This window comes from Sphaeramia orbicularis, chromosome 13, assembly GCF_902148855.1.
Source record: "Sphaeramia orbicularis chromosome 13, fSphaOr1.1, whole genome shotgun sequence".
NCBI classification, from domain to species: Eukaryota; Metazoa; Chordata; class Actinopteri; order Kurtiformes; family Apogonidae; genus Sphaeramia; species Sphaeramia orbicularis.
Window position 1 is genome coordinate 30947398 of NC_043969.1, and position 15297 is coordinate 30962694.

The following is a 15297-nucleotide window of genomic DNA, read 5'->3' on the forward strand; positions in this document are numbered from 1 at the left end:
TTTAAAGACCAGGTCCCCGTAAGGAAAAAAAATAGGATTTTCAAGGAGTGCTTGGCATCTACTACTTTACACTATCTATTAAAGGTAGTAGACCATAATATTCCTTCAACTATTTCTTTCAGTATAGATTCTTAGAATGTTAAGACTTGTCTTTTGCTTTGATTTCTATATTAATTAAAGCAGCACTTTCAGCTTTGGTCAATTTTTTTCCACCAAATAAATGGGTTAATCCATGAAAAGAACCCTGCTGGATAATATTGAATGGTGACCAGGAAGTTTGTTAAATAGATTGGATTTCGCTTTAAACAATCTATACCTAGGCTCTGGGGGTATTATCTGTTGGGGTGGGAAGTGGGTTTGACTGATGATGCTCTCAGTTCTTTGATTTTACACCAGGGCATCTGGGACAAACCGCAGAGACTGGTTAAACTACTGGATAAGCTACTTTTACTGAATTCTGACATGAAGCTGACAATTACTGACGACAGTTTCGCTCTCCAGATGTTGAAAAATGCATCTAAATTACAGTGATTGAAAAAAAGTTTTTGGACAGTCCATGCATTTGTGATATACTATATTAAGAATCCCTCTTAAGTCACTGAACTCTGCCAAGTATTGTTCCATCCATCTGCATGTGCACTGTTCCATCGAGGTCAAAACTGGATATTTCAGCAAGATAATGAAGCACATCCAGGGTATGACAGTTTGTTCTTGTTAAAGACAATAAAACAATGCATTTGTTTGTGTCTGTCTGATGCAGCCGCACCTTTTTAAACACACACACATGCAAAAATGTTATAATATTTGAGATTGTGTAAAATTTTAATGGTGTCTGAAAACTTTTTTCCGTTACTGTAGATGTCACCCTCCACCTCTCCCATGATGAACTTGGGAGGCATTCTCATATCTGATGCAGTGTGTACAGATTATAGGCCTTGTACTGTAATTCCTCTCTGATGAGAGCTCAGCGGAAATCTGAAATCAGATCACTCAACTTCTTAATTACACTGCATTAAGCCCCTGTGTCCCAAAGGCAGTAAAGTGGTGGGGCAAGGGGGGCCTTAGCCGATGCGCCAGACCCTGGACTCGTGCAGCAGCGTTCCCATCCCTACCACTGTCGCTGTCCCTAAAGTTCATTTCATCTCATCTATCAGCAATCACACTGTCACTCTGTCAGCACAGCTTGCCACTTGCATGGTAACACATGACAGATCTGGGAGATAAAACAGCCACCCTCGCCCGGCTGCCACACTAATGGTTTATAAATATCTTCTTCAAAGACATGAGATGGTGTGAGGGGTTATGGGCTCTGTTATGGTGTAACATTGCAGACCCATTTAAACTCTCAGTTTGCCTTTCATTCCCTGCCACTAGGACCCAAGAGTTGACTCACAGAGGGGTTAAGAAGGCCACTGTGGGACTTGTGATGGACAGCTGGCACGAAAACACCGCTGGCTTCCACCAGTTCGAGTCACCATAACCACAAGATGGCATCAGCTAATGTCATGATATTTAACAGGTTCACCACCACACTCCTCCTGTTTTTTCCATATTTCTAAAGACTTATAATTACACAAGCACAGATGTAAGCTATTCCCCAGCCTCCTCCACTTACTCCGTTTTATGATACAATAGTACTCTTTGTTTCCCCACATAAACACCTACTGTATATCCCTGAGTGAAGTATTTGCATGTGATCAAACCTTAACCCTCTGCTCCCTCCTTCCCTCACTGGCTATAGAAACACTTACCACTTGTTTGCAGTGGGTTTTTTTTTCAGCTCAGAGGGCATTGTGGTTAAATACATTGGATGTCAAAGCTGTAAATAAGATATGAAAGGCATTCAGCCCTAACACACAGGCTTGCATGTCTCTGCCTCTGTAAAAGCATAATCATGCTCGTAAATAACCAGCATTGTGGCAAAAAAAAGAAAGTATGTGAAAAGGTGCAGAAGGTGAATGGACTGTAATGTGCTCTTGTGGACAGAGGACACACCGCACATAAAAACCATTCCTCATTGGTTTGTTTGTCAGTGATTCCGATCAGTTAATGTGTGCAGTCTGAAGAGATGGTTATCAAATATGGAGATGGAGGTAAATGAGTCTTTGGTGATTTAATATTCCTGAAATTAAAGTTATAAATTACTCTAATTACATTTTGCTTTTAATAGCTCATGCTACTTGTCTTGCTGTGCAGTTGCCACTTCATGCTTTCTTTGTCTGTAGAGAAGAAACTAGTTGCATGGAAAGAGCAAATAGGATGCCATTTCATTATAGAACATTTTATTGAAATGTAGTTAATTTGTATTTGCAGGTTAAAAGCCCCAAAGACCTAAATAGTCACTGGTGACTAAAAACATCTACTGATCTCAAATGCTAAATAACTTTTCAACCACTAATTCCATCAATTCATTGAAATACTTTAGATACAATGCAGTTTCTCAACTTTTCATTTTGATGTTCCATAGTAAATATAGAAACACCTGCACTTTATACAACGTTGATTCACTAATAAAAGCCATGTATTTTGACAAATGACAGTAGACGCTTGTTTTCATTTTTAGTTAATGATATATTTTGCTAAAAAGTCACTTTTGTTTCAGTTTTCTTGCTGATATAATAAACTTTGAATTTACTCTGCACTTTTAAGAACATCTACAAGATCAGAAAAAAGGATAAAATACCTTACTTTCACTGAAAAAATGCAGATGATAATATTGTAGTCAATGGTGTTAAATCACTCAGTAAAAGGTTAAATGTAGAGTAGAGTTGCTGTTAAAAATAGTTCTAGGTTCTACAGGTTATAGAGGTTAAAACAGAAATATGTCCAGTGTGACTTTCTGTTATGTTTCTGTTATTAGTATTTCCCTATTTCCTCAAAGGGAATCACAGAAATCTTCATATATGTCACTTAGAAAAGGTTAAACGTAGAAAAAAAATCATTTAGAAGTTGCTACAAAAATACTCATCGGTCTTTAAGTGTTAATTTAATTTCCTCGTATGTCTTCTTATACTGTAGGTTTGGTGTCCTCTGACTTGGCAGATATGTTAGATTTCTTATTTAAGCTGCCACTTTTCTGTCATGAGTGGGAATGTACATGATTTTAAGGTGATGCTGCAACATATGTGTGTCTGACTGCATTTAGTAAAAGTAAGTGAATTTGCTGTGAGAACCAGAGGAAGGTTGTGGGAGTTTGGAGCCATGTGTGCGAGGAGAATCAATTTAAACACAATCAAAAGTTAAGAGGGATTAAAGCTACTGCGATGAGATAGCACACTCAAAATGGTTTAAAATAGCTGCAGAGATTACACTAATGTAATCCAATTTAAAGGAGCCTTCCCCAAATATTTATTATTGAAGCACCATCTGTTTGAAGCCTGTAGGGTCAGTCCAATATGCAGTTTTACACCAACAAGGCTATGTTGATGTCCTACATTCCTCTCTGTCCTGTCTGTCAAAAAGTTGGAGAATAACCCAATTCCCCTCCTCTTTGTTAATGTCTGTCCTCTTTTGACATCAGCAAATCTGGAGCAAAATACAGCTTCCATCAGTTCCTCCTCCTTCGTACACCCATAAAGGTAAAACTCAAGGTCACCCGTATTTCTGTAAGTAGACTAATGGAAGTCTATAATGAGGAAAAGAAATCAGAAGCGTAAATAATTTATCACTGTGTTGTCTGTTTCTTCATTGCTGTGCTGTTATGGGGTCATTTAAAGTCTTTGTTATTACAGCAAGCACAGTTTTCATGCTGTTCCTAAGCAGAAAACTGTGATCTTTCCTACAGTTAATGATGTAGCACAGAGTTATTCTTACATAGATGATTATCTATACGTGTTGGGGACAGTAAATTAGCAAGCGAGGCCTGTGATACAGTATATTGAAGATTTGCATGATTTTGCATCACTGTGACAAATTACTTTTATTTATCAGATATTTATTTAACTTGATATGCTTAAAATTGTTTCTATCTATTGTGGAGGATAAATTGTGTTAGATTTTATTCATATTCCTGCAACTATAATAGAAAAAAATAAGGTTTTGCCACATTTGACACTAAATAAATCTGTAATATTATTTGCTTTTCTCACCCCAATCACAATAGGAGTCATTCTTTGGATACAAAACTGCAAAAGTACTTGAGATATATTTTATTTTGGTGCTTACTTGACAGTCCTCCAATATATTTACTGTTAAGAAAAATGGATGGTTGATAATTTGAGCCAAGAAATAATGCCAAGTTGGCAAGGCCAGTTGCTCGTGCCTAAATGTGACGATTTGTTTTGTCTTGGAGAAATTCTGATTTTCACATCTATGGAAATATAAATGAATTAAACATGAATTTGTGAATAATTCGTTCCTGGCAGCTGTAATAAAATGAGAACACAATAGGAGTTATCTCTAGCTTTTACAGCATTTCATGTCAAAATATGAGACTGTTACACTACAATATTATATAACACACTTTGTTTTACAAAAGTGCATCATGTCCTTGATCCCAAAACCTTTAAATTACTTCAGATTATCTGTCCAGTTTTAAGGCAGTAGGCCCTCTCCCTGTTGTATCGATGGGAAAAGAGAGGATGAGGTGTAAATGTAGAGTAAATCTGAGTCTCTGCTAAAGCTTTAGCTCCAGAGAGGGACTCACATGAGAAAAAGACATGGGTAGAAAGAGAGATTACTCAGGGAGATAGAGTGGGGCCGGTTAAAGAGGATCAGTTTATCTTCACACAGGCCTACATGCTCCCTGAGGGCTTTGGGAGAAGCACTGACTGTTTACACATAGAATTAGGTTGGGACGCCTTGTTAGACATGCAAGTTACATGTATTTTAGTAAGAAATTGGAGGCACATTTGGTTATTTTTTGATACATCCGCAGTCAAAAAATTCTTAAACTCACTTCACATAAATCATTGTTGTTATTTTTTTTATATATATTTATTGGCAGGTTTGTAATTTATTTAGATATGTAACTTTTTTTTTGGTTTGTTTATTTTATTAGGTTTATGATCATTTCTTTTACATGCAGCCTAATAATCTGAAAAGCATTCCTATGTTTCCATCAGGTGATCTGTGCTAGTATGTGAATGTGCTGCCCCTTATGGGTGACTCTCAGTACTGCAGTAAACACACATTAGTCTTCTAATTGTGCCCCATCTCCTCCGTGCATGGCAAGGTTTACTGTTCTTTGATTATTCTGCGCAGGTTTGTGAGCTGAGCATCCCTACCGTCTTAATTGCTGTCGGACAGTTAAATCTCCAATAATATCTCATAGCCAGGATGCCCTGCAGGAAAACAAAAACACTGTTTATTCTAAATAGAAGAATCCAATTAGCAGATATAAAGCGTGGCTGGGCTGAATGATAGCCTTTGGCAAAATATAATTAGGACAAAGTTTTCTGTGGCTTCATAGTATCATAGCTACATCCCCTTTATTGGCAGCTTTTCATCATTTGTTTTTTTCTTCTAGTGAAGGATTTAGTTTGACTTCATTCCCATATCCACATCTTGAACTGCCTGTCTGTCTGTGTCTGCTGTCATACACACACCCCAGATGGAGATGACCACAGATTAGTGAAGATTGTCCTCCATTTAATAAACAATTGAATGACACAGTCCTGAGGATAAACCCGCTCAAAAAGCCCAAGAATAGTCTGGAGTGTGGAGACTATAGGGCATTATCCTGCCTCATCACAGAATATTTATATACCATTCAGGATTGCTGTCTGCAGCTTGTACTCATTCACAATCAAGAAGCAGTGTAGTCCGATCAACCTACAGAAACTCTGATCCTTTTTGATTGTGTCCGTGGTTTACAATGTATATTAATCAAGGTACAGTGCATTTCACTTGGTAGCATTAGACGAAGCAAGATATTCCAGGTATTGTCTATGCAGACACAATCAGAGAGGCACAGCCCTGATTGACTGAGGTTTTCTCAGTATGATTACATAACGTTATAGCACAAGCATGTTGGTTTGCTTGTCAGTGCGACACCAAAACACAATAGTGAGTGGAAATGAAATCTGAGCTCTAACAGGATTTGTATGAAAAGCCATGTTCCATATCTATAAAAAGAGAGAAGAAGAGATTTTTGTGTAGTCTAGAAGGCTGTACATTATGAATCTGAAACAAGCTGATATAATGGCGTCTACAGACGTGGTGATGATGATGAAGATGAGGATATTAATCCCATGTGTGCATGTCCAGTAGGTGCTTGTCTGGTGTCCACTACCGATGTGGATGAATATGAAGATATGTATGATTGCTTGTTGTAACATTTTTGCCTCCCCTGCTTGTAAAGCATGTTTTAAAGCTGGAGACAAACAACGGTCGATATCAGCTTCATTTACTGACACTGGTTATCAGCAAATAAGATAAAATTTCACTAATGGCAGTGGCTGATGTTTATCTGTTGTGTGACATTCATGGTTGTCTGATTTATATTCACTGATTTATGCATTTCTGCTCATTCAAAGGCAGTGTAATGAAGGGGTGTGAGAGAAAAACACTGTAATTATTTTTTTATAATGATGATTTCTTTGATTCCCTCAGAGGAAACAAGGAAATGATAACAACAGAAACAAATCAGATAAAAGTCACACTGGCCACATTTCTGTTTTAACCCTTAAAGACCTGAAACTATTTTTGTGGCAACTTCCAGCTGAATTTTTCACTACATTTAACCATGATTTATCACATTTATTTTAATATTATCATCTGCACTTTGTGTTTTTGCAGATATTTAACGTTGATTTAACCTGAATTATTTAAATGATATTAATTGGATAAATGGTTAAAAAGTCACAAACATTTTAAATCAGTTGATGTTTTTAGTTGCCAAAGGCTGGCAGCTCTTTAAATCATTGAGAGTTAAACATTGGCACAAAGTTAGAATTTCACAATCAGATAACAGTTGTGGGCATCTTCAGATATTTTTTTTACACTCTTTTGAAATAGAGGTTGGGGGGAATCACAGGGTCACATGCATATAAACCTTTAAAAAAAGGACAAAAAACATAAATTAACCCTTTTGTGAGCAAGTGACTATTTTTAGTCATTTCCACACACATTATAAGACAGTGATAGCAACAGTTCCAGTGAGGCAACAATCTCAGGTCCAATGTGGTCTACAGGGTCTGTAAGGTCCACCTCTGCATGAACAGTGAGTGTACCTGCTTTGTTAGGTACCATGAAGTAATGGTACTAATGTAAGGAATGATGTTCAAAGGGAGAATGTGGATGTGGACAGGGGTCTGGATCAGCACTTATATTGTTGTATTCCTTTCACGTCACATGTGTTTTTCATGTATTTTTTTCATAAATACTTGGGATTTTGATTTGGAATTTTTTTTTTTGTTACCCCACCCCCCGAAGGGAAGGCAAGGGACTTGTTTTTGGTTCGGTTTGTTTGTTTGTTAACACTGGTTGAATTCATACCAAATTGGGTTTATAGATTGCCAGTGACCCAGAATACGTGGTTACATTTTGTGAAAAGTAGGTGAAAGTTCAAATTTTTAATGAATTTTTAAAAAATTTTTTTTCCTCTCCCATTTACTTATGAGCGAATTTTCAAATGTCTATTATAACACCAATTTTGTTTCAATTTACTTCAAACTTGGCACATACATAAAGGCAATTGATATGCTGACCTCACCACACACAAACATGATGACATCAGCTGGATCCATGCCAAAATACACTACAATACATGAAAGTGGCGGGGTTTGTTGTGTCTGGCACCACTTGTTTATTTATTTTTTGCCACATATTGGTAAATATGGTAACTTTATTGACCTTGATTTTCGATATGATACTAAATTTTTTTCTTAATTTTCACAAAAGTAATTAAGTCTTGTTTTGTCCAATAACATACTAGGGTTGAAATTTTGAATTTCAGAGTATTTCTATAAGTGGGTTAAAAAGTTAATAACATGACAAAATATACAACATATGAATGCATTCTCTAATCCTTGTGCATGGCCAGTTTATTTAAATTATTCAATATAGTTGCAATCCATCATTAAGAATATATATATTTTTAACTTTCATTTTCTATTGATCATGCCTTTTGCTGTGATTTTAACGTGTTAAATTCATCAGTGCAAATCAACATGTGCAGACTAAGCCATGAACCAGCTTGCCATGGATTGCATGACTCGAATGATTAAATGTAAAGCAAAGCGATCTGCTAATCGTCATTTAGAGAATCCAAATGCTGTTAACGCTGATGAAAGCAGCACTGAAGGGTGTAGTGACCATGTGTTACATCATATCCATGTCCAGCTGAGCCTTTTCACTCACGTGAGGTGAAAAGATTGAGCCCGAGATTGTTTGGGGATTAGTCAGCTGGAATTACCCGATTCGGAGTAGAAATTAAGGGACAAGACAGGGTCACTTTGTCCCAGGGAGACAACAAATCTATGTGTCAGAAAGCACTTCTGTTTGTGTTTTCCCTCACGAACACTTCTTTCCCCATCTTTATCTGGACTCTGCCCCCCCCCAGCTCAGGCCCAATACCACCACCAATCGCCTAATTCTCCAGGCTGCACACGTTTTTTTCTGTCTGGAAAAAGAAGGAAGGCGTGTCCGGCTGAACAGATGTGGAGATCTGAGCTGCCTGTCCATGGATCACAACGCCTCCCATCTCCCCATACCCCTGTCTATCTAATCATCTACACACTCATGCTGTATCCAGTCGTGTGTTTGAGGGATTCTTCTCTAAGTTTCAGTGTTTTCTAAAGTCTGAGGATTTACAGCGGTGGTTTTAGTTACTTTCTTTCTCTCTATGTGTGAGTTTTGAACTGAGCTTCAAACTGGAGACACAAATAGACACAAACTGCTGGGATCAGCTGATCCAGCTTCAGGTGGACGGCTCAGGTGACTGGGCACCCTGTGAGTCAGATATCTTCCTCTTTTTGCTTTCTTAATTTGTTATATTTCCTTCCTTTCCTTGCAGTCATCCTCATCTTCCCTGTGTGTCCTGTGTGAAAACATGTTTAAGCTTTTCCTTGGCAGTCGCTTTTTACTGTATCTTTGCTTCTGTGAAACGCGCAAACAGCAAAAGTCCTAAATTCCCCAGTGATTGAGATTATTCCACTGCTAATCCATGCAATTTAATTGCTGTGAGATATTCTTCAGTGTTGTGTTTCATTTTAATTGTTGCTATTAGCCTTTTCTTCTCAAATGCACTATATATAATTGATCTGCTTGCTGTGTATGATGGGATTCATTCTGGTCTGCCTGGAAATTCATCGATTGAGAAGAAAGTGGTCACGCAAAAGCAGACTAGTGTGGAAAATAAATACTGCAAGATATAATATTAGCTCTAAATATTTGCCTCTGATTGTGGAGGGGCGCTGTTCAATTAAAAATGACCCATTTAATTCACATGCATTTATTTGTTTTTTTCTTTGTTTTTGTTTTCTCACTTCCTCATTATCGTAGCTGAACGTAGTCTAACACCAAAGGCAACTCGGGATAAAAAGGATGTCACACCATGTATTGGATTAAATTGTCCTGAGGCTGTTGATCATTATAAAGTGGTATAAAAGACCAGATTAATGATTAACAGTGTGTTTTTTTCCCTGTTTTATAATATCACAGTGTGTTCTTTTTACATCCTGTCCTTTTTCTACACATCGGACAAACAAAACCACACATATTCAATCCAACATAAGTAAACAGTCCTGGTTTGTGAATCTGTTCCAGGTGACACTCGGAGGGTGGAAATCCCCAGGAAGCATATGGAGGTGGTCAAAGGTCAGATGGTGATGTTACACGCCTGGTACAGCCCCAACTCAGACATCAGCAAAAACTCTGTGATTTGGAACTTTGTGGGAAATGAATCCACACAGGTGAGGCAGTGACAGTAAAATACATGTGTAATGATCTGTAGTTGACCCTGCCCTGACCTCTAGTGGAGTAATAATACTGATACAATTAATGCTGCAATAGAGGCAGCTAATTATGCTTGTATTTATTATGTCTAATTATATTTTTATCTTGCATACTTTGTGTAGCTTTTTTGTGAAACATCATATTGCTGTTGGCTGAGGTTGCATTTGTAAAGTAAAAAGATGATGACACGCATAGATTATTTCTAATGTCTAATTCATAGAGGAAGGAAGGATGGATGGGTGTTAATATCAAAAGTGTGCCACTAATGACATCCCATCTGCTTTTTACTAAACATTCATGTTGCATGATCTGCTGGTGAAACTGTGCATGTGTGTCAGGGTGTACAGGCATGATTAATATAATCTTAATAGTTTTAACCTCCGATGCCTGTGAGCTTATACGGGAAATCAGCCTAAAATTCAACATCCACCATCTGTACACATGAGGATTATCCTTTTGAAGCACATTGAATTCTGATTAATGTCTACATCTTAGTACACATATAGCAAATAAAATTCGATTTGGGTTAGTAGGAGGGGAAGTCACGATGAAACAGTCATGTGTATTAATTTTACTTATCAGCAGAGCAATAGATTTCCATTAAAATGTTTCCTTAAACGTGTTGCAGGTGATCAACTTTAGCTCAGGTGAGGTCGGGTATGGCCAAAATGCATTCACCAAACGAGTGGGCTTCAGTGTGGCTATGCCCTCAGCCAACCTCTCCATCTACATCAACAACACCCAGGAATCTGACTCTGGACGCTATGTTTGCCATGTCATCATCCCTGGAGGTCTTGGCATTTCCGGAGAGATGAACCTTAATGTCAAAGGTAATGGTTTACAGCGTCAGAAGCATTTCAAAGGTTAGATTTAATCAAAACAGTCTGGGTTGTACCTCACACATGACTCAGACTGGAAGTAAATGCTGAATATATCATCATAAAGACCGCAGATCTGACAAGTCTGTCAAAAATTAGATTATTATGACAGGATGCTCTGTCCAAATAACTCCGCTGTTGCATTGTGATTCCCTAAGCTCTGAAGGTATTATGTCATCATGTTGCAACAGATGGAAACAAAAGGGGTTAAAACGTGTATTTTTTATCTCTACTGCCCATGGAAATCTTCACTTCTTTGTAAGTGGATTTAAACCTCATGGTAGGTTCAGCAAGAGGTCATTGCTCATATATCTTTTATTTGTAAAAGATAAGATGTAAACTTGATACCACGTCTGTCTGTCTCCACAGTCCCTCCTTCTCCACCAGTGTGCACCATGACAGGAAACCCAGTGGTGAAGGGAAACGTGACCCTGAGCTGTAGTTCCAGTCACGGAAAACCAGTTCCTCAGTACAAATGGACCAAGGCTGCACCCACATCTGAGGTGTTCTTCTCACCGATGCAAAGTGAGTATTTACTGCTGCCATGAGTGACCAGTTACGTAAAATAAAAAAGTAAATATGCTGTTAGCCTAATAAATAACAAACATGACTTTACTCACACTTACAGTCACATTATGCCACAGTTATTGAGTAAAATGCAGTTTTTCGAAGGTAATCAGGTGTTTAGTTTGTAAAGCTCCAGTGTGTAAGGTTTAGGGGAATTTAGAAGGAATCAGCTGCACAAATTAAATAGATTATTCATCGTTATGTATTTATTAATGTATAGACACACAAAAATTAGATTTCCACTGATGGTTTGACCTCACCTCGTCTCAGTTCAGATCATCATTTATATGCATTGCCATTACATGAGAGCAGAGACCACCAGGTATCAGATACTAGTTCTAACATCTCCTTTGCCTGGTTCCAGGTGAGCTAAAGCGCTGCTAAACATGACATTTTATGTAATTTTATCAGTCAACCTGATCAAGTCATCTCCTGAGTTCAAAGTGATGCCTTCAGGCCGTCGCTCATACAGTACGAACCACTGAAGACATCTAACCCATATTCCAAATCCTTTAGTCCTTCTATCACGTTATTACCTCAGACAACAGTCATTTTAATTGACAAATGACCATGCCTTTTATTGTACTTTTTATGATAGGACATGTAACTTATTTATCCATGTGTCTAATTACTTTTTTTTTTTTAACCTTTATCTTGCTGTCCTTTACTGACCTGGTTGTCTGTTGGCCTGTTATTGAGACATTTTTTATGTCACATTGTATGTTAGTTCATATAACTGTGGACAAGGTAAGCCAAACTGTCCTCACTGGGATCAATAAAAGTTATCTCTGAAACTTATGCGAGTCATCATGTCATAATTTGGTACTTCATGTCAAGTTAGATGTAAAGTCTCAATAACTATATTCTTGTCTGACTTCACAAATTTTTTCAAGAAATTCTAAGTTGTAGTTTTATGTTTTATCCTCTGCCATTGTTACCTCACTTGTAGCAGCAGCCACACAGAGGGAAACATCACAATATGTTTGTACTGCATTGCTATGGTGACCAGTACTATACCTGTGGTGGAAATGCACTGCACCAAAACTGAGCCAAGCTGAGAGGAGTTGAGTTGATGCGGTCAGTGGAAAAGCGGAATTAGAATGAGACATTCATATCTACGAACAGAAAAGGTCAGCGTTCAAGGACTCCACCATGTTGCACTGTCATGTGTCTATAGAAGATAAGGACTTTTTTGTATGTTTTGTAGCAGGATTACGGTACATAACGATAAGATACAGTCATACATTGTACAGTGAAACTGTATTTTTGTAGCTGCAGCCAATAGTAAAATAAGAGATAACGTGCCTGCACTTAAAAACCCTCAGCCTTCAGTCCACGCCAGAATTTTTGCACATATGGACGGCAACTGATGACAATACCCTGTGGCCAGGGCCAAGGGTAATAAAATGAAAAAAAAAGAAAACATTCAGTAAAAAAATAACTAAATAAAAGTATTGTGCACTAGTATGTACAATTACCCATTACCTTGAAGCATGGGCCAGAGTTAAAAGCCCCAAAAATACAACAGAAACACAGACTCTAAAGGGGCACTTTTGCATATTTTGCAGCCATTGTAAGAGAGGGTGGTGTATTGATTTGGTTCACCACTAGATATCACAAACTGAACTTGTAAGGAAGTTGTTTATGGAAATACATGGATTTGGTTTTCTTCAATAAATTAGATGAAAAGATAAATGCCACTCTCAAATGATGACTAAGCATGCTTACATGCAGGTCCAAATGTCATTCACTTTGCTGTTGAGCCTCAGAGTTTACACGGTGCTAAGAGGATATCCTCATGATATACACTCAGCTATATGTCACTGAACCATTCTGTGTACCTTCAATGTACCTTCGATGTAGACTGAAATGCTCTCTAATGACTGAGATGCTGCATAAAACTGAGAGAAGACAAATTGTGCATCTTGTGTAGATATTTGTCATATTATTTGGTCAGGGTTTGCTCTCAGATGATGCTGCAGAGAAAACACCATCTGTTTCTGAACAACAGGACTTAGGCTGATTGATTGAGTATTGACTTAACTGCTTTGATCTCTACCCTTCATCTCTTTATAGCCGAAAAATCAGAAAATGAAAATTACTCCATCTGATTATGAAAAGATGCTGTGTTTTTCCATGAACTATGTGTACACGCCTACAACATATGTGCATGTACACTCTCTTAACATGTCACTGACCCAAGTTCCAGCCCTTTACTCCTTCTCTTTTTATCTGCACTGATGTTATGACATTTGAACTTCACTCTGCCATCACTGCTTATCTCTTTCAGCAATCTCTCTCTCTCTGCTTCTCTCTGTGCTGATCCTCTTGGCACTCCTCATTTCCTGTTAACCTTGGTGCCTAATCTAACCAGCACCATGTCATAACTTGATCAAACCTCTAAGAGGCATAAGTTGGATTTGGGACGGAGTGCAATGCATCTCATTCGTCTATGCCCCCATTCCTTCCACTACCTCTGACTCATGCTCATATTCATGCTTTCTTTTTACCACCACCACCCCACCCCACCCCCCCCCCCCCCCCAAAAAAAAAAAAACAGAATGGAGAGCCTGCCCGCAGCCCTTGCTTGTCCTTGGGTTCATGGGTAAGGGCTTTCACTCATAATTTCCTAAACTCTATCCCTGAAAACCATTACAACCCATGTAGCCACAGTTTCCAGAGTCTATCCATGTGTCATGAGACCCTGAATCACATCATAACCTGTAGAGAAGCTTTAATGGACAAACTCAACCCATTTTGTTCTAATACATACATCATTTATATAATTATATTTTTTTGTTTAAAATAACCTGGCAAAGTTATCAAGCAGCGTTAATCCCACCTTAACCCGAGACCCGGGAAAGTACAAGTTTCTGCTTCTTTTAATTATTGTGTATGTCTATGTACGTGTGTGTCATCTATTTCTTTCATTGAACTTATTTTTGCTACCATTTTTTACTGCAATTGCCAAAGCAGATGCTGCTAAATTGCTTTTCAGTGTAGCATAATAAGGACAGTAAAGTTAAGCTCTGTTCTTTACTTGAAACTTCAAAACTCTTGCCCCCTACAGCAAGACATTCATATCTGGGTCTCAGGAAGTTCGAGATTCACATTTGAATTGTACATTTATATAATGAGAAAAAGTTAAATGAAATGAAGAGTTATGAATGAATTAATAATTTTTAAAACATTCTGATCATTTCCAATATTAGAATTCGGATCTGACATATTTTTTCACATCAGGATAAAGGGTTGAATTTTTCCTTTATATTTTCCTGTGTTGTATTTTAGCAGTTGTTCTCTTGTGTCTATCATTTTGTTGTGTGCTTTATGTAGACTCGTAAACTATAGCTTCAATACTTAATATTTACTTGTACATGTACTTTTTCACATGTCTAAATCCAAGAACAACATACCTCATCATCATCATCATCATCATAGCGTCACCAATTAACCAAACAGCAGTGAACAAAGATGAGGAAAAAGTGGGGAAGAACTGTCACAAAGGAAAAATTATACAGGCAAATATAGAATAATAGTGGAAACATAGTCCTGGAGGACCACATAAGTGTTAATCAGTAACTTACAATAAGCCAATGCATTAGCTTACTCTTTGTTTTATTGACATGTGAACTGTGTATGTGTATGGATGTGAACATAATTTGCAGAACTCTAATCCACTGCTGCTTAGACGAATAGATCATGTGAGGTAGCACAGTATACCATGTGCTTTATATAAAAATGAAGCTGATTTACATTAATCACGTGTCATGTGTCAAGGCTTTGACAAATGCTGCTCATTGACCTTGCAGTGATGGTGGTGTAATATGAGTAATGCTCCTGTCTTGATATGAAGCAGCACCCTCCAACGTCAGATTCCCTCCGGCTCTGATCACTGTTTGGCTTGAACTCACTTCAGGCTCAGAGTCGGCTGATGTTCTGCTAATCTGCCGCA

The 15297-nt window shown here is 37.8% G+C and overlaps 1 protein-coding gene across 3 annotated transcripts in view; it reads left to right on the plus strand.

Moving 5' to 3' along the window:
• Positions 1 to 15297, plus strand: part of esamb (endothelial cell adhesion molecule b) — a 68404-nt gene that overhangs the window by 48337 nt on the left and 4770 nt on the right. Inside the window, exons 1-5 of one of the 3 annotated variants that reach the window (XM_030152023.1) lie at positions 8600 to 8892; positions 9709 to 9854; positions 10526 to 10727; positions 11145 to 11300; positions 13903 to 13947. In XM_030152023.1, the coding sequence (XP_030007883.1) occupies positions 9744 to 9854; positions 10526 to 10727; positions 11145 to 11300; positions 13903 to 13947 (514 nt within the window). In that variant the 5' untranslated portion in view covers positions 8600 to 8892; positions 9709 to 9743. Of the gene's footprint in view, positions 1 to 8599; positions 8893 to 9708; positions 9855 to 10525; positions 10728 to 11144; positions 11301 to 13902; positions 13948 to 15297 lie in introns of those variants that run through there. The other 2 variants (XM_030152021.1, XM_030152022.1) reach the window with 2 other exon arrangements.